General features: G+C 47.4%; 1 protein-coding gene across 1 annotated transcript; it reads right to left on the reverse strand.

Moving 5' to 3' along the window:
* Positions 1-45: 45 nt before the first annotated feature.
* On the reverse strand, positions 46-25,137 carry LOC311203723 (uncharacterized protein; the record flags this gene model as incomplete). The annotated part of the gene is given in 15 exon segments (XM_084278481.1): positions 46-755; positions 1,324-2,103; positions 8,372-8,534; positions 8,538-8,578; positions 11,149-11,302; positions 12,575-12,702; positions 13,859-13,987; positions 14,415-14,543; positions 16,609-16,737; positions 17,105-17,239; positions 19,400-19,463; positions 20,712-20,875; positions 22,341-22,461; positions 23,277-23,451; positions 24,923-25,137. Coding segments are annotated over 15 exon segments (3,237 nt in total).
* Between the last annotated feature and the right edge of the window lie 1,949 nt (positions 25,138-27,086).

A 27,086-nucleotide genomic window follows, 5' to 3' on the forward strand; every position in this document is an offset into this window, starting at 1 on the left:
TAGAAGGACAAGACGGTTCAGAGTAAGGGCAACAAGACAGACTGCCTACACCAGAATCAGTCTGGTGAGGGGCAGACACCGTGCAGTCGCAGGTGTGCTGCCCAAGGGGGGAAAGTCGCCCCGACGGGACGGCTGCCGGAGCTCGTCCCGGGGCGGACCCCGCCGACATTCCTCACACACACAGCCCGGCAAAGACCTCAGCGACCCTCCGCCCCACCTGGCACAACCTCCCGCGCTGCCCCCAGGACCGCGTCTTAACATCCGGACCTGCCTACAGGGCCCCAACGGCCCCAGACGGCACCCGGGACCGGGGGACACCCACCGCTCGCTCCGGGATGCCGCCCACCGCCCAGCCTCACCCGCCCCAAGCCTTCCAGACGCTCCCTCCCCGCCGCCGCCGCGGACGACGGGTGCCAAGGCGTGCCCTCCTCCCGCCGCGACACGGGGCCTCACCGAGCCCATCCTCCAGAGCCCACCGCCTCTTCCCGCTGCGCACCGCCCAGACATTCTGGCCCAGCCAGAAGGCCGCGGCCCCGAGCACCTCCGGGTGGCCCCGCCTCCCAGGAAAAGGCTCCTTCGGGCTCGGCCGCAGGAGCAGCACAGCTCCCCCGCCACGCTCGCAGCGGACCTCGCGTCACGTGGGGGTGCCGGTCCCGCAACCTGCCCCCCACCCCCCTCCCGGCCCGCTGCGTGCCGCCTCAGGCTGCGCAAGTCGGCAGCTGCCCAGCTACCCGTAACCCTCGTGCCTTCATCCTCTGCCAGCCGGAGAGAAAACAGTTACTTCAGTTTTACAGCCTTTACAAAGCACCAGGCAACCCTCCCAGCTGCCCAGGGTTTCCCCCACAACTCACCTCTGCTGCTGCCAGTGCACTTCCTGGGTCCAGTGAAGGTGGTGGACAGCGCTGGGGTGGCGAGTGATGGGGGTGTGCCCCAGCTGCTGGACCGGCTCTGGTGTTGGCAGCTCCTGGGCCCAGGTCTAGTTTTCCTGGGAGGGTGGCCTCTTGGGGGGCTGGGAAGAGTCCTGGGAGCCGCTGGCCCTCCTCTTTGCTGCTCGTCTTGGTCTCCCAGGGGCACGGTCCCTGCCCTGGCTGGCACTGGAGGGACCTGCCACAGCCTGCCCCAGACCCGCCGCCGGCTCTTCACGCTCCCCGTGGATGGGAGAGGGGGCGTGGTGTGGGCTGGTGGGATGCCCAGCAAGAGCAGCGGCCGAGGTGCTGGGGCGCTCCTCTTCCCGAGCCCCTGCTGGGCTGCTGGAGGGGGCTGGTCCAGGGGCAGGAGAGCCGGCTCTGGAGGCAGCAGGATGGGGGGCAGAGGTGGGCCTGCCCTCCCGCGCCTCGGCTGCAGGGCCATCCTCCAGGCCCAGGAGACGTCGGGCCTCCCTGCGGCAGCGCCGCACGGCGACACTGATGAGCCGGCGCACGAACGACACTGCGCGCTCCTGCAGGCTGGGCTGCAGCAGCCGGACCAGCACGTCTTCATCCAGCCCGTATAAGCCCAGGACGGCCCGGATGAGGTCCTCCAACACATCTGCTGTGGAAGGCTGCCGTTGAAATGTGGCCCTCAGGTGGTGTTGTAGCCACGGCAGAAAGCGTTGGAGGAGGGCTGGGTGCTCATCAAAGAGAGATGCCCAGGTGTCTGGCTGCAGGCCACCCACTGTAGCCCTGGGCACCGTCTCCACCGCCGGCGGCTGGGCAGCTAGCGGGCGAGGGGGGCTGTCGGTCCCCGGGTGTGCGGGCGCTCCTCCAGCTGCAGGTATGGCAGGCCATGTTGAGTCCTCTCGTGGTGGTCTGATGTGGACCTCTTCAAATTCATGGTCTGCCCGCACCGAGTGCAAGATGGATTGTACTCCCCTCTTGCAGAGGGGGCACTCAGGTTTGCTGTTAGCCCACCGCAGGATGCAGGCGTAGCAGAACTGGTGGAGGCATGGCATCACGAAGGCGGCGTTGTCAATGCTGTCCAGGCAGACTGGACAGCGGTGTTCCACCTCCGTGGCCATGCTGTTCTGGCTGCGGTGGGCTGGGAGGAGCTGCGGGTGGTGAACTGCTTCCTCCAAACGGCGCTGCAGCAGCTGGAAGCTGCGCTCGAAGATGCGCCGCGTGTGCCCTGGACACACCCTTCAGTATCTCTGGGATACGCACTGGAAAACCGTCCTGAGTAAGGCACCAGCACCAAGCCTTCGCTCAGCACTCCAGCCTCGCTGGCTGCTCAGCTGGAGTCTGCGCTTGAGGCCGTTGGGCACCCCTGTGTGCTGGGTTACAGGGCTGGGTGACGTCACGCTTGTCCGTTGGTGACCAGTAAACATGGCACTCAGGCAGCTTCCAGAAGCTGCCATGTCAGATGACTACTTTTTGGTGGTCTTCTGGCTTTCACAAACCTTGACGGACAATAAAACACAACAGAACAGAACTGTCCCTGGTGGAAGGAACTCCAACAATCTTCTAGTCCGACTGCCCGACCACTCCAGGGCTGACCAAAAGTTCAAGCCTGTTGTTAAGGGCATTGTCCAAATGCCTCTGAAACGGATGGGCACGGGGCATGGGCCATCCCTTGAGGAAGGCTGTTGCAGTGTTTGATCACCCTCTTGATACAGAAATTGATCCTGAGCTCAAGTCTGAACCTGCCTTGACACAGCTTTGAGCGCTCACTCACATGCTCTGGCTTGGCCGGCCATGTGTGGAGCCAAGCGTTGCACTTGATGATCCTTGTGCATCTCTTCCCACTCAGGATATTCTGTTATTCTGTGAATTTATACTTGTGCCTGGCACCCACCCACCCAAGGTGCAGAAGCCAATAGTTTGTCTTGTTAAATTTCATGCCCTTGATGACTGCCCCATGCTCCAGTGTATCTACAGCCCACTGCAAGGCCTGTTCTTGCTCAAGAGACTTAACAGCGGCTGCCGGTTTAGTAGCATCAGTAAACTTGCTAACGGTGCATCCAACCCCTGCCCCCGGATCACTGATAAAAGGATTGACTGGAACTAGCCCTAGAACTGAGCCCTGAGGAACAAGCCCGAAGCACTTGGCTCACTCTTGTGGGTTTTCTCCTGCCTTTCTCTCCTTCCATTATGCCAAATCTCATCCTTGATCAAACGCTAACTAAATTGGAATAATATTTAAAGCAATAAATAAGTAGAACTAAAATAAATAACAATTTCCCACACATCTGCCTGTAACCAGTGTTTGAAATGAATCCTTGGAGGTCAGAGTTACAAAGGAGAAACTGCCATATGCTTTGCCCCTTTATGCTGCGTTTGTACGTTGTTACTGGCTCCTTAGTCATTATTCCAAGGCGATCATTGTTGTTATTATTATTAATTTATTAAAGGGAAAATATCTTGCTTTTGTGAAGTCAACTTCCCATCTTTCTCAAGGGTAAAGGTTAAAGTATTCAAGAGACTGGCTTGGAAGAATTGCCCTACTTCTGGACGTGGCTCGTCTAGGAACAGGCAGAACATCACAGAAGTTTAGGAGCTCAAAATCAGCCTTGATTTCTGTCAGAGTTTTGCGTGGCTGGGTCCTGGTGGAAAAGGGGGCGGGGGGCTGCAGAAAATGGCTGCTGCAAGAAGCAGCCAGAAGCTCTCTGCAGGCCCGAGAGAGTAAACATGGGCTAATTCAAGGCCAGAGTTGCTGCTGAACAAGGCCGAGCCAATCGTCCAATGTCACAGCGCATCAGGGAATCACATTTAGGAGAATAAAAACGCAGGCAGGTGCATTTTCCCACCAAAGAGGGGAGTGAGAAGATGTAAGGAGCTGTGCAGGCAGCAAGGCCGGGGAGGGCGGGAGAGGAGGCCTCGCCCTGCTGCTGGAGAGAATGATGCCCCTGCAGCCTGTGGAGAAAGCCATGGTGGAGCGGGTGTCCCCCCAGAGCCCATGGAAAAGGCTGAGACCCCACCTGCAGCCCCTGGAGAGGCTCCACGCTAGATGAAGCAGGTGGAGACATAGAGGAGATGCTGTGACCCACGTTAGAGCAAGCCCCTCCCTGTGCCGCAGTGCGGGGGAAGAAGGGAGTGAAATCATGACCAAAGTCTGAAGTGATAGAGCAGCTTTGGTGGGCGTCTGGCCTCCAGCCAGGGCCAAACCACCACAATTTATGACAAAGCATCTCAGGAACTACTTGCTGTCTCTAAGAGAGAGACTTGTATGCCATCAAATACATGACTTGGTTGTCCAGCATGGGTAAGTGTAACATGTTTTATAGTTCCTGCGCTATTTCTAGACCCACCCTCAGCAAAAGAAAGGGAAAGGAAAAAACGTCACAGCATTCACATCTTTCATTAGAAACTTTATTCCATCAGCCTACAGGTACATGAGGTGAAATAAATGGTAGTGAAGGGCAGAAGGACCAACAGCAGTCATCTTTGGAAAACAGAAACATTTTCACAACAAAACACCATTTTGTTACAGCTAAGAAAAAAAGCCAGGCACACTTGATAGCTTTTCTTTAAGGATGTATTACAGTTCAGTCACACCAAAGTGAAACGTTGTGGGCTAAAACTGGGAAGTTCTGTGCTTTAGCACTAGTACAAGCCTACCAAACCACATGATTTTCTGGGCAGCAATTAGGAAACACGCATCGTTCTGTCAAAATTTCTGTCCAAATGAGCTGTGTATTCTTCAGTCTGGACTTCAGAGCTTCAGTATAAGGATCATTAGATGGATACCTATGTAATGAAACAAATTCAGTCATGGTCACGGTACTTGGAGAATCCAATAGATCTTAACTGACACCTTGGCCACTTTGGAGTTTGTTTTATTCTGTATTCCCTTCAATATGAACTCAGCTTTGCAGATTGTCTCAACAGAAAGTATGAATGCACTGAAATCTTCTTTCCCCTAATCTGCATGTGCATCTCCAATTAAAATTTATGTGACTTCTCTGAGTACATCAAAATAAGGACAAACTTTATGCGTGACTGTGTTGTGATTAAAATCTTTGCTTAAAAGCCTTTAAGCCTTTTAAAAAACCTTGAGGTTCATGGTGTTTCTCCATGACCACCATTAGTACACCTACATTATGGAAAACCTCAAGTTTCTACTTACTACCTCAATTAAAGTCAGCTACACACCTTGTGCATCGTTTTGCACTTTAGTAAACTGGTACCAAGTTGCTCCCTTTTCAGTGTGACATTTCTCACTCTTGTAATGTGACTGTTTAGCAGCAAAGCTTCTCTTGCCGTCCCTGTCCCTGGTGAAGGCCTTTCTCTTAGTAGACAGTACTTGCTGAAATTACTCGTCAGCTTACTCGTTAAATTCCCACCACAATATAGTATCTCTGTTTGGATTTAAATTCTCTAAAGAGCATACTGGGATCTACAGAAAGGGCTAGATGATAAGCATGAAGATTAAGTTGGGGGGGTGGTCTCTCAAATTGACAGATGAGTGTCCTTCAGTGGAAGCCTCCTGGGGCACAGAGGGGACAGTGGGATTGCCAACGCCAGTCCCACGGGCTTTTGTCCTGTGGCTGTCATTTGACAAAACTATGTGAGCCCTGCAGGTAATCTGTTCAGAGTGTCTACCAGCGATCCTTCGCTGAAATAAATTCAGGGAGGACTCGTGCTTCCTGCTGTATGCCGTACGATGCAACTGCCTACCCCTTTTACCTGGGCACAGAGCAAATGTTGGGACACGCTGCTCCCAAGAAGCTGGAGAGCTACTGCCAGAAGAGGGTGGAGGAGCCTGCTGGGGCTCCATTACAAGCATGTTTTCCGGCACCATCACCAGCAGCAGCAGCTAGAAACAGTCCTGCCGCACCTGATGCAGGGTTCTAGAGGTAACTTGGCACTGACACAGAATGTCCGGTCTGGATCAACCATTTTATTTCCAGCTGAGATGTTTGGGGAACAATTCTGCTCCAATGCATCGCTACCTTGGCAGATTTCACAGTTCCCAACAGGCTGTTCTGGAGGGAGAGAAAGGAGCCTGTTGGAAAGGTGCTCTCCATGCAGAGCCAACAGAATAAGCTAAACTTTAAGGAGGGACTGGTTTGGACTTTCCTTCTGCTTCCTCGTTACTAGCCTTGACAACACCACCTTGATGTTTTTTCCCAATGAAGTAGGTTAAAGTGTTATGTATTAGGTAACCACCTCTGACAGACATGGGGACGACACGAATTCTGCCTTCAATCCTCTCCCTCTGCCCAGAGGTTCCTTCAGCCGGACAAAATAAAGGCCAGTTGGCCAAAATGCCAAAGAAACGCACACACGGTAGAATATTTTTGCAATTACAACTAGATGGCTAGAACACAGACACACAGCATAGAAATGGAGACAGGAGTTAATAAAGAATGGGGGGTACATGTGTCACATTATCAGCGATGCAAAAGACCAGCTTAAGCACGTGTTTCTCTACGTCAGCTATAAAAAAGAAAAGGTGCCTTTTTAGCAAGTATGCACAGAGATTGCTCAGTTATTTCTAAGAATAAAAAAAAAACAGAATACTTGACAATTTTTATCCTCTATTACAGACATTATTACTACCTGTTTATAAAATGTAAACCTTTCCTCGCAGTTAAGATTTACAGCAGTCATCACCTTTGTCCACTCCTTACATAATCAGTCCCTGGTGGCAAAAATAAACTGATGTAGCACACACCTTTTCTGAAGTAATTACTGATATGTTATGGAGCATTAGTTGTGTAGTGGCAGAAGTAGTGGTCAGAACTGCAACGTATGGAGCTGAATGGCAGCTCCTAAGGATAAAAATCCTTAGAAATGTTGGGAGAACTGGTGCGTTTTGGAGGAATGTCTAATTGGGAACAGAAAAGGCAAATGGTATCCTATGACAGAAGACATAGACTTTATTCCAGCCTAGAGAGCATTGGGATAAGGAGGATTCTACCAGACCCCCAAGTTTTCTGGAACTACACCAGCCACAGTAACGCAGGAACTCGATAGGGCACCTGTCAGTGAAATACAGCCTCTGGGGGGGAAGATGCTGGTTTTCATGTCAAGAAGAGGAAACAGATTCTTTCTATCCCTCCCATAAACTTACTCCAGCTGTGTTCAGTACTTAACTGCTCCTGTGGGTCTGCATGGCCAAACCAGCTCAAGGACCGATCCGCCACTGACCAAGGCCAAGCCCATCAGCACCAGTCACAGCCCCTCTGTGGTCACATATTTAAGGAAAAATCCCACAAGTGGACGCTTTTTGCCACCAGAGGAGGGAGTGAGAAGATGAAAGAAACTTTGCAGACACCAAGGTCAGTGAAGAAGGGGAGGAGGACGCGCTCCAGGTGCCACAGGAGAGATTCCCCTGCAGCCCGTGGAGAAGAGCATGGGGAACAGGTTGTCCCCTTGCCACCCACTGAAGATGATGGGGAGCAGAGATGCTTCCTGCAGCCCGTGGAGAGGCCCCAGGCTGGAGCGGGGAGACAAGTGTAGAAGATGCAGTGACCTGTGTTGGAGCAAGCTCCTGGCAGGACCTGCAGCCTATGCAGAGACAGGCCCCAGGCCACAGCACGTTTTCTGGGGGCACTGGGGGGCACCAGGATGGAGCAGTGTGGGCCTGAGAGACTCAGAGACGTTCTATGATTTTATGACTGTACTCCATAGCAGTGACCCACGCTGGGACAGCTGGTGAAGAGATGGAGCCCTGTGGGAAAAGACTGACGTTGAAGAAGTTTGTGGAGGACCCCATGCTGGAGGAGGGGAAGAGTGTAAGGAATGCCCACCCCCCCCTTTCCCGCTAAGAAGGAAGATTACTTATGAGGAACTGATGGAAACCCCCATTCCGCCACCCCCCTGTGACACCTCAGCGAGGAGGAAGGGAGAGAAATAATGAATAAAGTTGAGTCTTTGAAGAAGGGAGAGGCAGGGACAGGCCTTTTAGGATTTGGTTGCACTTCTCGTTATTCTACCCTGGTTTCTGTGCATGTGAGTGTGGTAAGATGGGTTTTTTCAATTCCCTGTTGAGTCTGTTCTGCCTGTGACGCTGATTGCGGAATGATCTCTCCCTGTCCTTATCTCCACTCCTAAGCCTCTCAAGAGGTATTTTCTCCCCCAGCTGAAAAGGGGAGTGAGAAGAGTGTCTTTGCTAGGAACCCGGCCTCCAGTCAAGGTGCAACCACCACAACAGCCTAAAATAGAGTGCGATCAAATGCTTAGCTTACGCTGTTGTTTAAAGACAGGCCTTCAAACCAGGGAAATTGAGCGCTCTCTCTAGGTTAGAGATCAGAGCTGAAGGTATTTAAAGCTCTGTCCTTGTGAACTCTACCACTTCCCTGGAAAAGAGATGGGTGGAGCAGAAACCAGAACCTGAACGTATCGCTTTTTTAGCTGATTTTTAATGTGTTTTGAGTAACCTGGCTCAAAGGAAAAAGTCCTGTGCTCTTTGTTCTTAACCTTCAACATCGAGAAGTACATTTTGCACTTACCAACTTCATAAACGTTCCTATTGGCTGAAGCAGAGCCAGCGATCTCAGCATACGGGGAGTCCCCGCGTGCCGGGGACTTCATTTCCACATAGCCGCATTCTGAACTTCTGGGGACAAGAGCTGGTGGGTCTTTTATAGTAGCGTAGGGGTTCTCAGAACTACTTTACGAGCAATTACTTAAATTATATTGGGAGTTCTTCACTAGATCTGCAACAAGAAAAACACGTGTTTCTCTCAAGCATGCTAGTAGTATGGACATCAATGCTACACAGGGTGTTGAGTTCTAACAACTCGCTCCCCATCAAATATTTAAATAGAAACCAGTCATAGCACTTCCAAATGGTTAGACAGTCCTTAATGAATCCACTTCTACTGCTATTCTTGTTTATGGCCCTTGGTCTTGTCATCAGCAAATTCCTGTTGCAGTCTGAGAACTGTCAATTCTGGTTAGAATAGTAGCTGGCATTCAATACAGATAATCCCAGAGTGGTTGGGGTTGGAAGGGACCTCAAAGCACATCTAGTTCCAGCGCCCTGCCGTGGGCAGAGACACCCTCCACTAGACCAGGTTGCCCAAAGCCCCATCCAGCCTGGCCCTGAACAATGCCAGGGAGGGGGCAGCCACCGCTTCTCTGGGCAGCCTGTGACGGGGCCTCACCACCCCAACAGAGAAGAATTCCATCCTAACACCTGATCTAAATCTAACTTCTTTCAGGTTAAGGCCATTACATTTTGTCCTTTCACTATATGCCCTTGTAAACAGCCCCTCTCCAGATTTCTGGTAGCCCCCTCCCTGTTAGGTAGTGAAAGGCTGCTACAGAATATCCAGAGCCTTCTCTTCTCAAGGCGGAACAAGCACAACTCTCTCAGCCTGTCTTTGTAGGAGAGGTGCTCCAGCCCTGCGGTGACCTTTGTAGCCCTCCCCTGGCCTCACTTCAGCAGCTCAGTGTCTTTTACTGGGGAGCTCAGAGCTGGACACTGTACTTCATGTGCTTTCACTTTCTGTGCCTTGGGCACTGTGGCTTGAGCACTTGCCAGAAAAGACTGAGGCAAAAAGTCATGAAGTACCTCAGCCTTCTCCAGATCCTGGGTAACTGCATCTCCTGTTTCCTTCTGGAGACAAGGCCAATTTTTCCTCTCACCCTCATTTTGTCACTGATGGAGCTATAGAAGCTTTTGATGTTGCCCTTGATGTCTCAGGCCAGATTTAATTCTGTCAGCACTTTAGCTTTCTTAACCTGGTCCCTGGCTGTTGGAACAGTTTCTCGTTATTCCCCCTAGACTACCTGCCCATGCTTCTACCCTCTGTAGGCTTCCTTTCCCTGTCTGAGTTTGCCCAGGAGCGCCTTGTTCATCCAGGCAGGTCTCCTGGTGCATTTGTTGGGCTGCATCTCTCCAGAGCTTGAAGGAGGCAGTCCTTGAATACTAACCAGCTGTCCTGGGCCCCTGGTCCTTCCAGGGCTTCGTTCCATGGTACTCTACTGAGCAGGTCCCTGAAGAGGCCGAAGTATGTTCTGCTGCAGTCCAGGGTAGTGAGCTTGCTGTGCACCCTCCTTACTTCCCTGAGGATCTAGAACTCCAACATTTCATGGTCACTGCAACCAAGATTGCATCATGGTACTCTGTTACAAGCATTACAGAAGTCTAAAGGAACTTTCTCTAGACAGTCTCTCTCTAAACAAAATACACAGTTTCCAAGAACAAAATTAGGTTATTTGAGAAGACCTAAACCAACTAAATTTATTCCTACTCCATCTTTATTTACTAGGTCTCATGTCAGCTGTCCTGCTGTTTTTGCCAAGCCTGACACCCAGGTCACAAGCCTAGAGCTACCCAAGCAATCCCACTGCACCTTCTAGAAACCAGGCATAACATCAGCATTCCTCCAGTCTTCCAGAATCTCCCCATGCAGTGGGGTAGCCACAGCCAGGATCTCTCAGAAGTCCCAAGTGCTGGTACATCTGCTCTAAGAAAATGTAAAGCTGAACTCTGAGCGTTAAACTGTTTTCTTAAAAACCCCGCGTCTCGGCCGGAGCTGTTGTTAGACCAAGGCTAGGGATGGGCAGGGAAAAATCCTGCTGCAGACTGCTTCTGATGCTGCACCTGATCCCCAGAACCTGACAGTGAGAAGGACTAGAAATGAAGGTAATTAAATCATCTAAAGAATAATGGCACTCAGAGTCCCTTCTAAGGCTTTCACTGGGCAGAGACATGAGGAGTGTGATCCAGCCTTTTTGGGATGCTTGAGATTGGGAAAGGATGAAGCGACAACAGGATACAGAAATTCTCACCCCTTCTCAGGAATTTTCTTTTGACGGACAATGTGCTGTGTTTCAGCAGACAGGAGGCTTAGCTGGGAAGATGCTGCTACAATTTACATCTGCAGCAGCCCAGATGATGAGAAACTACTTCAAAAAGCCTTGATTCTGTGTGGTGGGGATTAGAGAAAAGGATTCACCCAACCCCACACCTATTTAATCAAAGTAATTTTGCCAAAGCAGATCCTTATTTACAACACCCATTGATTTATGAAAGTAATTAGTATGAAAATAGTTGTATGACAATATGATGAGAGTTTTGCATATCATGTCTGCACTGGGCATCAGGTGGATTCACCGCTCCTCACAAGGAGTCACTTTTTTGTCTCCTTGAAGAAAGGTCGAACCCATAACCCTGAACCTCACGCACAGCCAGACCACCTTGGCATTACCCTGAGCGGAGAACCAGGAAAAATTCCCTGCTTCCCTCTCTATCCCAAACACAGTAAATACCATTCACCCTCTCCTCCTCCTCCTTCTTCCTTCTTACCAAGCTCGTTGAGGTAGCCACCATGTTTCCAGTCTGCAGGCAATGTTCCCGCGTAGTCCATGACAGTTCCTCGTTTTCCAGGTTCCACGTTTTTAAGGTTCACAAACAGCTGATTGGTTTTGGCCTAATTCAAAGGAAGACAGATAACAGAAACTGAAACTGATGGGAAGTTACAGGATTTCCAGGTGCTAATCAGGCAAAGTGGTTTGGGTTTGCGTGGCCAGGTTTTGGTAGCGGTGGGGGGCCAGGGGTGGCTTCTGCAAGAAGCTCCTAGAAGCTTCCCCTACGTCTGACAGAGTAAATACCCGACGGCTCAAGGATGGACCCACCGCTGGCCAGTGACGAGCCCATCAGCGATGGTGGCAGCACCTCTGTGATAGGATGTTTCAGAAGGAAAAAAACCCACAGGCAGACACTTCTTGCTGCCAGAGAAGGGAGTGAGAAGATGAAGAAACTCTGCAGACACCAAGGCCAGGGAAGAAGGAGGGGGAGGAAGCGCTCCAGGCACCAGAGGGGAGACTCCCCAGCAGCCCATGGAGAAGACCATGGTGAAGCAGGCAGTCCTGCTGCAGCCCAGGAGGAAGATGCCGAGTAGAGATCCCAGCTGCAGCTCCATGCTGGAGCGGGTGGACACACCTGAAGGAGGCAGTGACCTCATGGGAAGCCTGCATTAGAGCAAGCTCCTGGCAGGACCTGCAGCCCGTGGACAGAGGAGCCCACACCGCAGCAGGTTTCCCTGGGGCAAGCTGTGGCTCTGTGGGGAAGCAGGCTGGAGCAGTCTGTCCCTGGAGGTCTGAGCCACATGTAAGCCACACCGGGGCAGTTGGTGAAGAGCTGTAGCCCCCATGGTAAGGATTCATGTTGGAGAAGTTCATGGAGGATTGTCTGATGTGGGAAAGACCCCACACTGGAGCGGGGGAAGCATGTGAGGAGTCCTCTGCCTGAAGAGGAAGGAGCGGCAAAGACAATGTGTGATTAACTGGCCACAATCCCCATTCTGCCCCCGTCCTGTGCCGCTCGGGGGTAGGTGGCAGAGAATTTGTGAATAAAGTTGAGGCCAGGAAGAAGGGAGGGGTGAGGGGAGGTGTTTGAAGATTTGGTTTTATACCTCATTATCTCACTCTCTTTTGATTTGGTAGGAAATTAGATGCTTTGCCCATGATGTTACCTGCGGAATGATCTCTCCCTGCTCTTATCTCAACTCATAAGCTTTTGGTTATATCTTCTCTCCCCTCTCCAGCTGTGGAGGGGAGTTATAGAGCGGCTTTGCTGGGCACCAGACCTCCAGCCAGGGTCAACCCACCACAAAAAGAAACCAAACCTGAAACATGATGGAACCAAATGAAATAAACTAGAAGCTAATTGACAGAGGAGCACTGAGATTTTGATGCTCTACCTTTGCCAGGGTCAGTCTGTCCATGTTGTTGACATGAGGTGCGGTAGCGCACTGAGTCAGAGTATGATAACTGGGGTTAGAGAAATAGTGACTGTTGGAATTTCCACCGGTACTGTGAGGGATGGCTTCTGAAAAGAAAATAAAATCAACAACTATCAATAGCATGGCATTTCTTTCTGAGGAGAAGTTTTTGACAGCTCTGCACTCATTCCAAAACCTAATGGGAGAGTTTCTGGAAAGAGCTACCTAGGAAATTGCCATTCATTTGACGGATTTAGGGACACAGAGCAGGAACTGACAGGTCACTTGAAGCAAGAGCATGTTACTTGCTAACTTACTTCTCTCCTGAGGTTCCTTGCTCTCTTTTGCCTCTGCAGTCACTGTCCCAATTACAGAGAATTTTAACCACCAAGTTCATAGCAACACTCTCTAGTGCCTCAAGAGCACCCCCACCTTTGCTGACAGCTCTTTCTTGGCTCTGAAAACTCTTTCTGCCACCTGCTGCCTGCCTTAACAGCTGTGGGCAGAAGACAGCAGTGCCTGAAGTTTCACGTACCCGTTGCGTCACTCCCAGGTTTGCTCTTTGCCTTCACTTGTTTCAGACTCGAGCCTTCAGATGGAGCTTCTTAACTGTATCGGGATTACAGATCTGCAGCACCACGGACGCTACCCTTTGTTCCTAGCCCTAAACTCTGTCTGTCCATGGCCAGCAGATGGCAATGTGTCACCAGTGGCAGACCCCTACGGACAAGATTTGCTTCGAGAGGATCTCTGTGTATCTGGGAGACTATGAGAAGGGAAGAGGGAAAAGGAGAAGGGAATTGTCTCTACTTGGGATTTGGCTTTACTTGTACTGGGCCTGCCACTAAGGCCGTGAAATTAGGAAGGAACGAAAACCGAAAAAGAAGAAAAGGGTAAAAGACAATGAAGAAACAGGCAAAACAGCAACCAATTGTCCTTCTCCACCAGACTGTCAGGTCTCCCAGGCTACTCAGAGCCCCGTGCTTCAAAACCCATGCAGTCGTATGAGCGGAGCCAGACATCTGGCTGGTGTCACGTCATATGACATGTGTGCCGATGTGGGAAGACAGCAAGAGATAAGGTCTTCATAACCAATTCTGCAGGTTTTCTCTGGAAAAAGCCCAGGTCCAACTCCTGAAGCATCTACCCCATTAAGACTCCCCCTGAAGCAAAGAGGATGTATCAAAACACTGGCCAAAACAGAGACTCCCCTGACGGTTGAGTAATTGCTCTTAGGCACCAACACTTGCCATTCCTACTCACTTTGCTCACAGTGCTTCCCCATGAAGCCCGTGCGGCAGGTGCACTGCCCACTGATGTGGTCGCAGTCAGCTCCGTTCTGACACTGGCATAGCAATGCACAGTCCTTCCCGTAAAAACCCAGGGGACATCCTGCAATAGAAGGAGCGGGAAGAGAACTGGAGTGAAGCAACTGCTCCAGAACTAAAATGCAAACATCCTGGGTAAGTATATTAATGGACTACAGCCAGTACTGCACATCCGCAGGGGGAGCATCTGAATGTCAGAGTCATTCATTCTGTGTGTGCACATGACAGACTCTTCCACAGGGATGCCCAGCCGCAGCCAAAAGTTGTCTTCCTCTAAAGCAAGGCTAAAGAGGAGTTCAAATGTAGTTGCCAGCACTCTGCCAGTGCTTATGCAGCTGCCTCCCCTGCTACCGCGGAGGTAACGTGTAACATCTTCTGGGCCAAAAATGCTTAGCAGAGTGGGAAGACATCAACGACTGAAATGTGAAAATACCAAAGGAAAGTTCTGTCACTCGTTTATAGACCAAGAATGGATGACAAAAGTCACTTACTCTGTGTACAGTAAAGGCCAGTCCATCCTGGGGTACACTTGCACTCCCCATCGCAGGCACTGCAGTAAGCTCCATTATGGCAATTGCACGTGTGGATGCAGTTCGGTCCCCAGTGGGAAGGTGGGCAAGCTAAAACAACCCACAGCAATTCATTAATTGATCCCAAATGACAAAGATCAGTGATATCCACAAACAGAGCTGCTTACATTCACATAGAAGCACTGCTTCACTTGGTGTTTGTTGTTTTGCTTTTAAAGCCATTTCTTGGGCTACTCCATTCTGAGCAAATCGCCACAGGTTGGGTTTTCTCTAACTAAGGACTTCTTTTACTCTACATAAAAAGTGTTGAAAAAAATTGGAAGTGTCGAAAAAGCCAGCAATTCAAACTTGATCCTCAGTAACTAGGACACTCATACCAGCTTTCTCCACACAGAAAGCCAAGTAACTTTCCTCTTTTCATTATTTTTTAATCTGCAAGCAGTTACGTTGAACACAGCCAAAGGTATAAGTCTTCTAAGCCTCAAAACTGAAGGAGTACAAACAGAGAAGGTTGAAACACATCTCACAGCCTATAGATTTAGGCTAAATATGAAGCTTAATTCTTTAATTTCTAATGTTAGAGTCTAGGTAATTACCTAAATAGAGTGCAAATGATCAGGACTGTACCTTTATCAAGTGGACTCTTGCTGCTGTGGTTGCATTGATGAATATAGTATTTTTTAAAAAAAGTAATTCCTGAATCCTTTAAATGCAAAAGGACTCATCTATGTGTGGGCTGCATTTTTGCAAAGTGGTGGTTTTGCCCAAATTTCACTTCATTAAGAAATATACTACATTGTAGTGACAAAAAAATAAACACTAAGTTTGGTTTTTCTTGTTTTTGCTTCATATGTGCCTTATGATTCTTTTTGTTATTGTTTTTGTTTGAAAATAGTGGTCAGCTATGAAGGAATGTAAATCCCATACAGATGAAAGGTTAAAAGTTTTAAGAAGGTTACTGGTTCCAGAAGAATTTAATGGAATCGTTATTTTCCATGTGAACAAAAGGCCTGTACACAAAGCAAAGAAACTTGCTCTGTTACAGCCCATGAGCATAGTCTAAATAGATGCTTCCACTCATATTGCTGGCACCATTTTCTTGTTATTGATTTGTGAGTAAGTCTCTCCTCCTCCTAAATACCCCTATTCTTCTACTCTCCAAAATACCTACTTATTTTACCATAAAACCAGACGCCTTTCTTGCTACTGGCTTCCACAGGAATCGGCTCAAGATTTATCTTGCTATGATACTTAGTTGTGCATGCCAATCACTTCACAGAATTTAGACAGCAAAGAGTTTTTTTTCCAAAGTCACCAGCTGCTACATTGCACTGGTACAGAGCTAGTTAACCTGGACTAGCCAAGCCATAAATGAGTTACCGTAAGTGACGTGAAACCAATGTGGGATGGTATTCGGAAATGCACCTCCCTGGAAATCAGCACAGTCTCTTTGGAATGTTGACGTATCAGGCTTTGGTGTGGCTTCTTTTATTCACAGAAATGGGTTGACTGAAACTTTGGAATACAGTGTTTTGGACCGTGTGGATTTTGGTACTTCATGGAATTGGATCTATTTCTCGTGAGAATTCTGCCTCAGGTTTTTCTCTCCTATTATCAGTATTTTCATAGACCTGACAAGGCATCTGGAGAATGCTGAATTATTTAATAAAAGAACTCCTATGAAACATAATGAAATTAGGGCCTAGCACTCTGAGTCAGTAACAAAGTCTTCACTGGTTTAGCATACCAAGGCAATACTCCTCAAGTGAGGTAGAATGGCAGTAAAAAGGGGTATCTGCGTTGTGCTTTTATGTGGCAAGGTTCTGGTGGCGAAGGGGGGAAGCAGGGGTGGCTTCTGCAAGAAGCAGCCAGAAGCTCTCTGCAGATCCTCTACAACTCTTCTTGGGCAGTGAAAGACTGAAAATTGGTCTCTTCTCTCATATTCTCCATCCCACTTCTTAGAAAAGCCAGAGTGCAATTATGTTGCTGATAGTGCTGATAAACTGAAGAAGAAAACTTTCGGATTTCTTCCTCCTATACCACACAGTCCTCATTTCTGACTTGGACAGTGGGTTTTTTACTAAATACTAGATAATGTAAATAGCCAAACCTGAACTGATTGTTGTTAAAAGAAAGGGGAACATTCCATACTTACGTTGAGAGCAGTCACTACCAATCCAGCCAGGGTAACACTGACAGGATTTATCAATAGGATTGCACGTTCCGTTACTGGTGCACGTGCATATTCCAATGCAGTTCTTGCCAAATCTGCCACTGGGACATACTGGAACAAAACACAATTAGAACTCCTTAGTAATCAGAATGGGATTACCTTTTCTTTATTTCAAGAGGAATCTTGATACTAGGATCAAGACAGGTACTGCTTAGTATAATGTTCAGTAAGGCATTAGAAATTCTGGGAAGCCCTTTATACATGCTCATTATACAAATAATAGAAATAACAATACAGTGGGTTTCATACTGTAGGATCAAATGTTCAAACAGTTTAAACCTGCTTAAGATTCCTAATTTATACGCTGCAAGCACTACAACAGCAACTGCTGTTGGTTTTATGGCTTCCAAGCGACGGAAGGAAAATTGCTGAAGTGCCTGGTCTCTCTGTCCCAGAGAGTCTTTACTACAACTTGTACCTTTGTTACAGAGGGCTCCTGTAAATCCAGGTAAGCAGTCATGTAAGCCAGTAATATGGTGGCAGGGACCACTGCTGTGTACACACTGGGGGCATGTCTGGCTGCAGCGGTGTCCATAAATCCCAGGGGAACAGACTGGAATCAGAAAGAACAAACCGTCATTCCTTCCTACACTTTCTATACAGCCGTGAACTACTCTTCAGAGCACTTCCTGACTCTGAATTAGCGCTGCTTTCTAAATACACAAGGCTGGCAATGGCATCCTCATTATTCGTGCAGTTCAAGGCTTTACACTCACAAATGGAGATTTGCTCGTCTTCCTCTAAGGTTTGCTATATCCCAGCTCTTAATGACTTAACTGACATTCTGTTACTTGTCAGGCCATGCTGACTTGGGTTGCAGGTGAAATGCATCTCTAGTTTTTATGTTATACACATTTGACTACACATTGTATGTCCTCTCCAACGCAAACAACTCCTAAGGCATATTTGAAGAAAAGTCATTTAAAAAGATAGACTGGATAGTTTTATCTGTAGAGGAGTATGGTCATCTTAGACCTTGACTTCTTACCTGTTTCCTAACTTGGAAAACAAATAGCCATTACTTCACTGAGAAAAACTTACCAATGTTTTCCAGTGATCCTTTAGGTACTCATGACATGATACAGCCAGCTACACATCACCTAACTTTTAGAGAACCTGAGACCAGAAATAGGAATTCACTTAATTCTTACGTGAAAGGCACAAGTTTCTTTTAAAAAAGGAGGAAAAAAAAAGGGGGGGGCGAGGAGGACAGACAGGGGTTCCATAAAATCTCCTCCTTTGCTGCTCTAATCCCTTCTGGTATTTTTTTCCTGATAAATTAGAATATTAGGTAACGCATCAAGAGAAATAGCTGTTGCACAGCAGCACAATTAGCACAATGCACAATTAGCACTCACAGAACTTAACTTGGAACCTTTCCCGTATTTTAATTTCATTCAAGATTCAGTCTTTTAATTATACACTCGATACGAGTTACATGGCTCGATCTCCCTAGAGATCCTCGCTGTTTTGGTAGGTAATACTAAACACCAAAAAATACCAAGTCTGATGGTTACTTTAACAAACCTAAAAGAAAAAAAACCCAAGCTATTCTAACATACTTTGTTGAATTTAGTTCCTTCCTCTATTGTCACAAACCCTTTGCCTGCTGCTCCACTTATTATGCATATACATATGTTCCACAACACCTTTCTTAATCCTACCTTCTGATGCTATCTCTGCAGTGTAACTTTATAGAGCAGCTATTTGAGACCGTGTTATGAAAGTATTGCTCAGGAGTATTGCTCTGACATGTGAAGCGTGGGAGGAGGATATTTCCAGACACCGAACAGAAAGCAAACTATGCTCTTTATGTCATACAGTGTGTCCTGACATCACCAACGTGTTGAAACTAGTCCGTTACACACGCTGCTGTGATGACATCATTCCAGGACAGATACTCCATTTTTTCTAGAATCACGCACAAAGTCTCTTTCTAGCAAAATCTTTTTCCTTTCCATAGATGAAGATTTCACTGAAGCCAAAAGCAGTGTCTCCTTTCCAATACCTGAGGTCACGCAGTCAAGGTCTGTGCTACGCCTGAAGTCGTCATCTCCACCCAGGATAGTTCTATCACACCGGCCAGCTCATTTTTAGAACCTGTTACAAAAAGATGCTACACTTTTACTACGGACTTTCAAATCATAGAATCTACCTACTTTAACCTGGCTTCATTCGTTACCATACTTTTGGTCTCTGGTGATTTGTCTGCCCTAGTGTCTCACAAACTACTCATCGATGGCACAATGACAATACTACTATTTTCTCATCATTCACTCCAATTACTTTTATTATTTTTGCAGCCTTGCCATTTCCCAGCGGTATCTGAGTGACTGAGGGGAGGTCGCACTGCGGCTTTTGGGACGACAATAAGGCCAAGAACACTCTGGGCTCAGTTAGGTGAGTGCTGGCTGTGGCAGCCTCCCTCTCTTTCTGTGAGGACTCCTGTGGAGAGAGTCCACAGAGACTACTGACCCTTGAATACAAACAGGAAAGCTGAAGCTTGCAACGCTACAGTATCGCACGGAGACACAAAACTCCAGAACCCTCTGAGAGGGGCATACTTAAGAGTGTCAACTCCATCTTATGGAAGCTGGAAGAGTTTTCCCAACACTTACATAGACATTTAGGTGAGAACTCAAATCCCTTCCTGGAGATAAAAGGTTTGTGATAGCATGCCCTTCTGCAGAGTTTCATCATGTTTTCAAATTACCTTGCTCTCCATAGACAACAGTGCCAAACACAAATTCTAATGGATAACCAAATACAAATACTTCCTAAAACCACAAGGAAAATGCCAGAGAAACCTTGCAGAAAAGTGCAACAATTTTCATGCAGAACAAAATATGTGCAGAGACACTTGAGTTCTCAAGTTTGAAAAACCTAAGTGGAAGCACAGCTTCTGCACAACTGATCCTCTTTTTGGCTGCCAGAGCCAAGCTTTCTGGGTTCCTGCACGCAAGGCTTTACGTACCAGAGCTGCCAGCACAGCCTTGCATATTTACAGCTCTTCACCACTTCCTGAGGAATGGTTCTGTGAAGGCGCGCAAGGTTTCAGATTGACCCGTCTACCCTCCTACTCCCAGTTTGCCTGTGGATCCCACACTCAACAACATTTCCATACCTGTGAATCACAGATGGAACAAAACAGCCACAGAACTGGCCCCTGTCTCCTTCCAGCCCCACACAGTCCTCCTGTAGAGCAGAGAATTTATTTAAAAACTGGAGTTTCTAAGAATTTCCTAGAAAACCAAACACTATCACTGGAAAAGATGGAGCCAGTTTTTCAGAGAAAGAGTTCATGTTTTGACTACAAAATGTAATAAAAAACAGTTATGGAATAAAACAAATCGGTTTTGACTTTTACCATTTTAAAACCTTTGAAATTAGATATTTTGATTGCTCTCCCCAAGCACAAATTGCAAGGTGCAGCAGACCTGATGAGGCAATGTTATGGCAGTGCAATGATTTCTAACTTTGCACTTCTCAATGTCGGGGTGACAGCGTCAGAGCCCCAAGAGGAAGGCAAAGACCTGTCTGTCACTGCACTCTTCGCAGTGCCTTCTCACAGCTGACTAAGAATGAAGGCAACTTCTCCGTTCATATTGTACCAGAGATAGAAGATAATGTAATCAAAACTAGGTTGTTTGATGTTAAGTATCTATTTCTGGCACATTCTTTCCTCTCACAGTTTTTTCTGCTTTAACAGAAGCACTCTGGAGAGCATTTGATGCCAACGGGGAAAAATTTGGGTCTGTGTTTTTCAACAAATTCTAAAGGAGCTGGAGAAAAGTCTGAGGCTCAACTTTAAAGCATGGAAGCAGGAAGAGTTTTTCATCTGTGCATCTTAACTGTGTGTTTTCTGCACTTCAGTGTGTTGCACTGCAGAGTTCTTCCCAAAGATTTGTCGTCATGTGTCACCAATCTTCAACCCAGTTGTGTATGGGCTACCAGGAGCAGTCCTCCTTGGAGACTTATCCCCCCGACAAAATTCAGTGCAAAATCTGGTGAAATTATGAAACTACCTGGCAAGGGAATTCACATTTTTCTCCTCTCCAGCCTGGAGCACAGGTACAGGTTCCATCCAGAGCTTTGCAAGCCCCTCCGTTAAGGCACTGGCAAGTTAAGTTACAGCCAAGCCCCCAGGTACTTCTGGGACAATTTATTGAGCAATCTACACCATGCCAACCTGCCAAAAAGAAGAATTTCAAGTGACAAATTAATCCAAGTTTTCCCCCATTCCTCTCTGAGGACGTGTTTCACTCTGCCTATCAGGCAGCATCTTTCGGAGATGTGCAATCCCAGGGTACCACTAGCTACAAGCTAGTAGCAGCAGTTTCAGACGAGGACTCGTCCACGTTGGAACAAGGGTGGTGAAGGGCACCTCCTGACATCTCTGCACAGCACACATTTGCAGATGGGTGCCACCGTGCAATAGCAATTCAGGGCAGATTGGCAAGGAAAACACAGACACCTTGAAATTACACTACCAAGCACCAGAGGATACTGAAGGTTTAAGGCATGGGTTGAAAAAGCAAGGACTGTATTCCCTACATTCAAGCTGCTGCTTTCATCACTCTTCCGCCAGTACTGAACAGATGGAGTTCTGCAATACAGTTTATTTTTTTTATTATGCTGGGTAGCAATGATTTGCAGACTGCACGCTGGAGGCAGAGAAATGGAAATAGATTTTTAAAAATGTGACCATCTGATACAATAGAAACGGCAGGAGACAGTCTGACGTGACCATCAGCAGTGACACAAGCCAAGGTTCTAATTTTGTACCTTGTTTACAGCAAGCCAAGGGAAAAGTAATTCTACACTGAGCCTAATCAATAGACTGTGCAAAACACATGGATTGAAACGAAGCCGCCTCGTGCCCTGGATAGAGAACTTCACATTTAGGGGTCATTTCAGGCAAAAATCAGTCCCTGACAGTGGTGGGCAGGCACGTGCAGTTTCTGAGGGGGTACAATGTCCATCAGAATTACTGCTGGGAGGTGAGAGCCAGGCAGGGAGGTCAAGGAGCGTCAGTCTAGTCACACGAATACTGGGAGACCTAGAAAGTTTCTCACAGAAGCAGGGAACAGCGCGCAAAGGCTTGGAAGGGTCTTAGGCAAGGTTTTCTCAGAGAGCTGGTGAGGAAAAGAGCATTCAAATAGAATAAATTGCCAGTAGATACTAACATCAGTGCTAAAATGACAGGAAGAAATCGGTGCCTCTGTGTGGCTGAGAGGGGCAAGGGTTGCAGCCAGAGGTCATGCACACCCAGGCTGAGGGAAACCCGCCTATGCATTTCGACTAGGCAGGCTGCTGTCAGACACATGGCAGGCATGCCTGTGGTACATCCAGCAGATGACAGCACTGCCACCAAGAGAGAAGTGGTGGCACACCTCAGGGTAAACACCAGTAATTCACTAAGCCGCAGCAGCCTCCAGCCCACTGAGAACACAAACATGAGGCATGTGCACTCTTCTTGGGGCAGATGGTTTCCTAGTTTTCACCTCCCAGAGCAGCAGAAGCATAAATCAGCTGGTGATATGGCCTTCAGCGTGGTCTGCTTTTTATTAAGTTTCTTTCTTCTTCTCTACTTCCAAAACTCAAATTCATTTTATGATTAGGGAAAAAGGAAATTAATCTGAAGGGATGCTTACCTGCTTTGCAGGCACAAGAAACATCTACTGGTGAACAGATGGCTTCGTTTTTGCAGTTGCATACAGATGAACAGTTTATTCCATACGTCCCCAGAAGACAGGCAGTACCACAAGCAGCACCCTGAATGACACAAAAACAGAGTCTAAAAACTATTCAGACAATAGAACCAGTACATTCTGTAGACTGACTCAGGTGCTACAAAAGCCAGAGAACATGCCTGTTCCAGGCTGTCACTAAGGTATCTGAAATTTCATGGCGAGGGACTCCTTCATGCTCTTTAAGTCCACAGTAAGCATTACTTTCCTGTTAGTTGTTGGGAGAGCTCAGGTCACACAGCAAACACCACTTGGTTAGATCAATGGACAGTATCTTAAGTAATAAGGAAGCCCTTCACGAAACCAAATCTCGGTAAGACAGCAGGTTCATGGAACGTGGATGTCTACGGTATTTTTAGGAATTAATTTGACTGAAGTTTTCACAGTTGTTGTTCCTACAACAGTCACCCTGTAAATATCCAAAGCACAGGTAACCGCAAATGCATGTAAAAGCTGCAGAATAATCCATCCTGAACTGCAAAAACAAGTGTCTTGCTCTAGATTTTCTCTGAATGGAACATCAGGAGCTTCTGCAGCAAGATAATGATTGAAACCATCATTCCTCCCTTTATTTACACCTCACAAGCACATCCTCCTACTTATCACTGTCTTACAAAGTCACTATCTTTTCTTTCCTGAAATGCCTTCACTTCAGTGCTGAGAACCAATCACATTTTTGCCTCAGAATCTTAGACAACGCCCAGTATTATTTATGTACCTAAATACCGTTACCTTTCTTTTCCTGTGGTGGAGAAAGGACACTCGGGCACCATGAAGAACTTGGCACTCAACTAAAGCCAATGGAGTTGAAAATGTACTGCGAAAGAGAGACTTATTTACCTCAAATCCGGGGGCACAGGTGCATTTTCCAGTCACACTATTGCAGTCAGCACCATTTTGGCAGCTGCGGATCTGCTGACATGACTCGCCATAGAATCCTGGAGAACACGTCTCGTTGCAGTAGAGCCCCGACCAGCCAGGCTTGCAGGAGCATTCCCCAGACACAGGGTGACAGCTGCCAGGAGGGGATGGAAGGATAAGTAATTCAGGACTAAAAATGACAATCTACAACTGAACAGTTCTTGAGATCTAAATTAGAACGTATTTATAAAACTACTAGTACTGGCATTTTAAGACATACATCACTGTCCTGTAAATAGATGTAGGAAGCTGTAATACTTTTGAAGGATTTTGATGGGTTTTCATGAAGTCAGACTAATTGGCAGTAAGATTTATACATTAAGAAAGGGAGCCTATATATATATGTATGCACATATCCCTCAGAGAAAGCAAGAGACAAAAGAAAGGCCACCAGAACGTGTCCTGAAAAAACCCTAATCCCAGCCTAACTATACCAAATTAGTTGGTGATGCAGAATGACCTCCCACAGTCTTATTTACAAATGTGAAGCAGGGGTGGAAGATCACCAGAAAGAGCTTACAAGACAAAAGGAAAAACCCTTGTAGAAAAGTACGTAGCTACAGTGTGCTCTTTTTACACCAGGTGTCACGTGAGTAAAGACATGCCAAAACCAGCCTGAAATGCTACAATTCCTACATTTTGTACATTCCTGTACAAAACAAGGCGCTAATGTTGACAAAGGCAGACAGAGGCCTTTTTTGCTTCTTCCTGCAAACTGCATCTTCAGAATGACAAGTTTCTGTAAACCCCCCAACCTGTGATGGGAAGTGGCAGGGACGTATGGATCTGCTCATACCAGGTCACAGCGCTGTTGCTGTACCCCACTGAGGAAACGGGGTTTATGTGGCCTTAGTCTCAGCCAGCCAGTGCTCACTCTCTCTTTTCTCTTGACTGTTGAGTACCAAGGGAAAAATGGATACTTTCACCTGGTCACGGAGAACAGAGGGCTGGGTTCAATACACACTCCAGCTCAAATCCTTGCATATCTACCAAAAGAGGTAATGGACAAGAACCATTTCTGAAAAAACTCTTTGCATAAGAGGCTTGTTACCTGCTGGTGCTCTCTGGACCCCTGGAAAATAATAGAACCTCCCAGGTATACCTATATCTAACCCTTCACGAAGCATAGAGGCTGACAAGCACGAGGATTGGCTGGAGCTGCCATCAACTGACCACATATACTGATTTCAGTTATTTTGCACTTACAGCACACCAGAACGTGCAAGGGATATATGATCTATCCTGCCTACACACAGTGAGCAATGTAATGATCTACCCACCTGGTAAACAGAGACAAAGGTCCCACTTTGTCATAATATTTATTTGGCGGGTAAGCAACCAAATAAATACAGCAATGAATATTAAGATCACATATAGCTGCAAGCACTGTAATTCAGAAGCTCTTTTGGGCTGAGAGTTTCCTGATCCAGTTAGGGAATACCAGATTCTCTCACAAGTCCTTCGCTGCTTCAGATTGCATGAAAGTACTAGAAAAATCAGGAAATCTTTCTTTTCAGATTTCTATCTTCTCTACAGAAGAACAGGTTCAAGGGTGTAAAGCCTACCTCCAGGTAGTGGGCCTGTGCCAGGGACATCTTTTATCACACTTGAGACCATAAATTCCTTCAGGACAAAGCCTTGTTTCACACTGCTCTCCAGTGTATCCTGCTTCACAGAGACAGGCACCACCAATATGGTAGCATTTCCCACCATTCATACACTTGCAGGGCTCAGCACACTGCACCCCGTACGTCCCCACTGGACACTCCTCTTGGCACATATGAGAAAAACAAAGAAAAAAGTGGGTTAGTTCCCATCAAATACAGCTTTGGGACATTCCAGGGAAATCGAGTTTATGAGCAATCTCTATACGGCTCTAAAAAGCCTCTGAAGTGGAGCAGTGATTTATAGAAATTCATGTTTCAAGTACTTTATGTCAGAATTTGTAACTTTTAGAAGTAAACTGGATTCTCCACTTAGCAATAGCGTGAACAGCCAGCAGATTTCTGTGCCCCTGTAGATGCTCAGGGCCTGGCAGTCCTCTGGCAATCACGCTCAGCAGTCTCTGATGAGAACCTTTTCTAACTGTGTTTTCCAAACACACTATGTTTGACACAAGGCACGGAAAAATGTAATAGAAGTCACAAGAGCCTTCTGACTGAGGTCAAAGGGGTATATGTGTTCATATCATGCCGAGTTGTACCCCGTTTTGTGAATCATGCGGGTGCTAATTACAAGGCCTCACCAAGTCTCTGAACCATGAGGAAAAACACGTCTTTATGGTGACGGTGAATGAAAGGTGGGTAAGGAAGTTTCACACCACCGATCGGCTACATCTGACTGTAATAAAAAAGGCACGCTTGATGTGCTGGGTGTACGTGCTGGTGTTTTAGGCCTGGCACCCTGTTCTGACCAGAACTGAAATGAACACCTTGACTCTGCGTGTGATTAGCTCTTTTCACACCAGGGGGTTTTTGATCATGGGATGGTTTATTTGGCACTGGGATTCCTGGCGGCAGATGGGGTCCACCTGTCCCAAAGGGGAACAAGGATCCTAGCCCAGCAGTTGGCAGGGCTTGTGGAGTGGGCTTTAAACTAGGTCTGAAGGGGGAAGGGAATAAAACCAGGCTAGCGGGAAAAGAGTGTCAGAGTCAGGGGTGGGAGTCTACTGTGGACTGCCCAGCCAGAACAACAACAACATTGATGAGTTATTCTTCAAGGGACTAAGAGCCACCTCTAGATCCCCTGTCCGTGTCCTTACGGGGGTTTCAACTGGCCAGATGTTAGCTGGGAACACCACCACAGCTAATACAAACAGGTCCAGGAGAGTCCGAAAGCAACTGGATGGTAACTTCCTTGTTCAGGTATTGAGGGAGCCAACGAAGAAAGGTGCCCTCCTAGATCTCTTGCTCATCCACAAAGAAGGACTTGGGGGGAAGTAGAAGTAGGTGGACTTCTTGGCCACAGAGTAGTGGAATTCAAAATCTTTGTTGAAAGAAGGGAAACTGCCTCCAAAACTTCAACACTAGATACAGGGAGAGCAGATTTTGGACTGCTCAGGAAAGTAGCTGGTAAGGTCCCCTGGGAAACTGCTTTTGAAAGTCCATCAATGCTGGCCACTTTTTAAGTACCACCTCCTAAAAGCACAGGAATAGGCAACTCCAAAACATTAGAAATCAAGCAGGTGGGGCAGGAGGCTGAGCAGGGATGTTCCTCTAGAGCTCAGCAGAAAAAGAAAGTGGAAGCAAGATCAGGAAATGTGCGGGGATTACGGGGACACTCTTCACCTTTGCAGGGAGAAAATGTGTGTGGCCAAAGCTTAGAGAGAGCCGAGGCTGGACAATACTGTGGTAGACAGTCTGGGGTCTTCAAATACAGTAACAACAAGAGGAGGACCAGAGAGAACGTTGGTCTGTTGCTAGATGAGAACGGTCACATTACTAACAGGGACACAGAGAAAGAAAAGGAGTTTAACACCTTCACTGCCTCTGTCTTCAACAGAGTCGATGGGCTTTGGGACTCCAGATGCCTCAAGTTGGAGGCCCATGACTGCAGTAAACTCCTAGCGAATTCTGACCATTCAGTGACGTGCTCTGACCTGGCTGGCCCTGTGTGGAGCCAGGACTTGGAGTTGATGATCTTCATGGGTCCCTTCCAACTCAGGATATTGTATGATTCTGTGAGTAGTTTTTGCATAAGAACTTGGTTTTGGACTGGTTTTATAGAAGC

Source organism: Gallinula chloropus, assembly GCF_964237585.1.
Source record: "Gallinula chloropus genome assembly, chromosome: Z".
NCBI lineage: Eukaryota > Metazoa > Chordata > Aves > Gruiformes > Rallidae > Gallinula > Gallinula chloropus.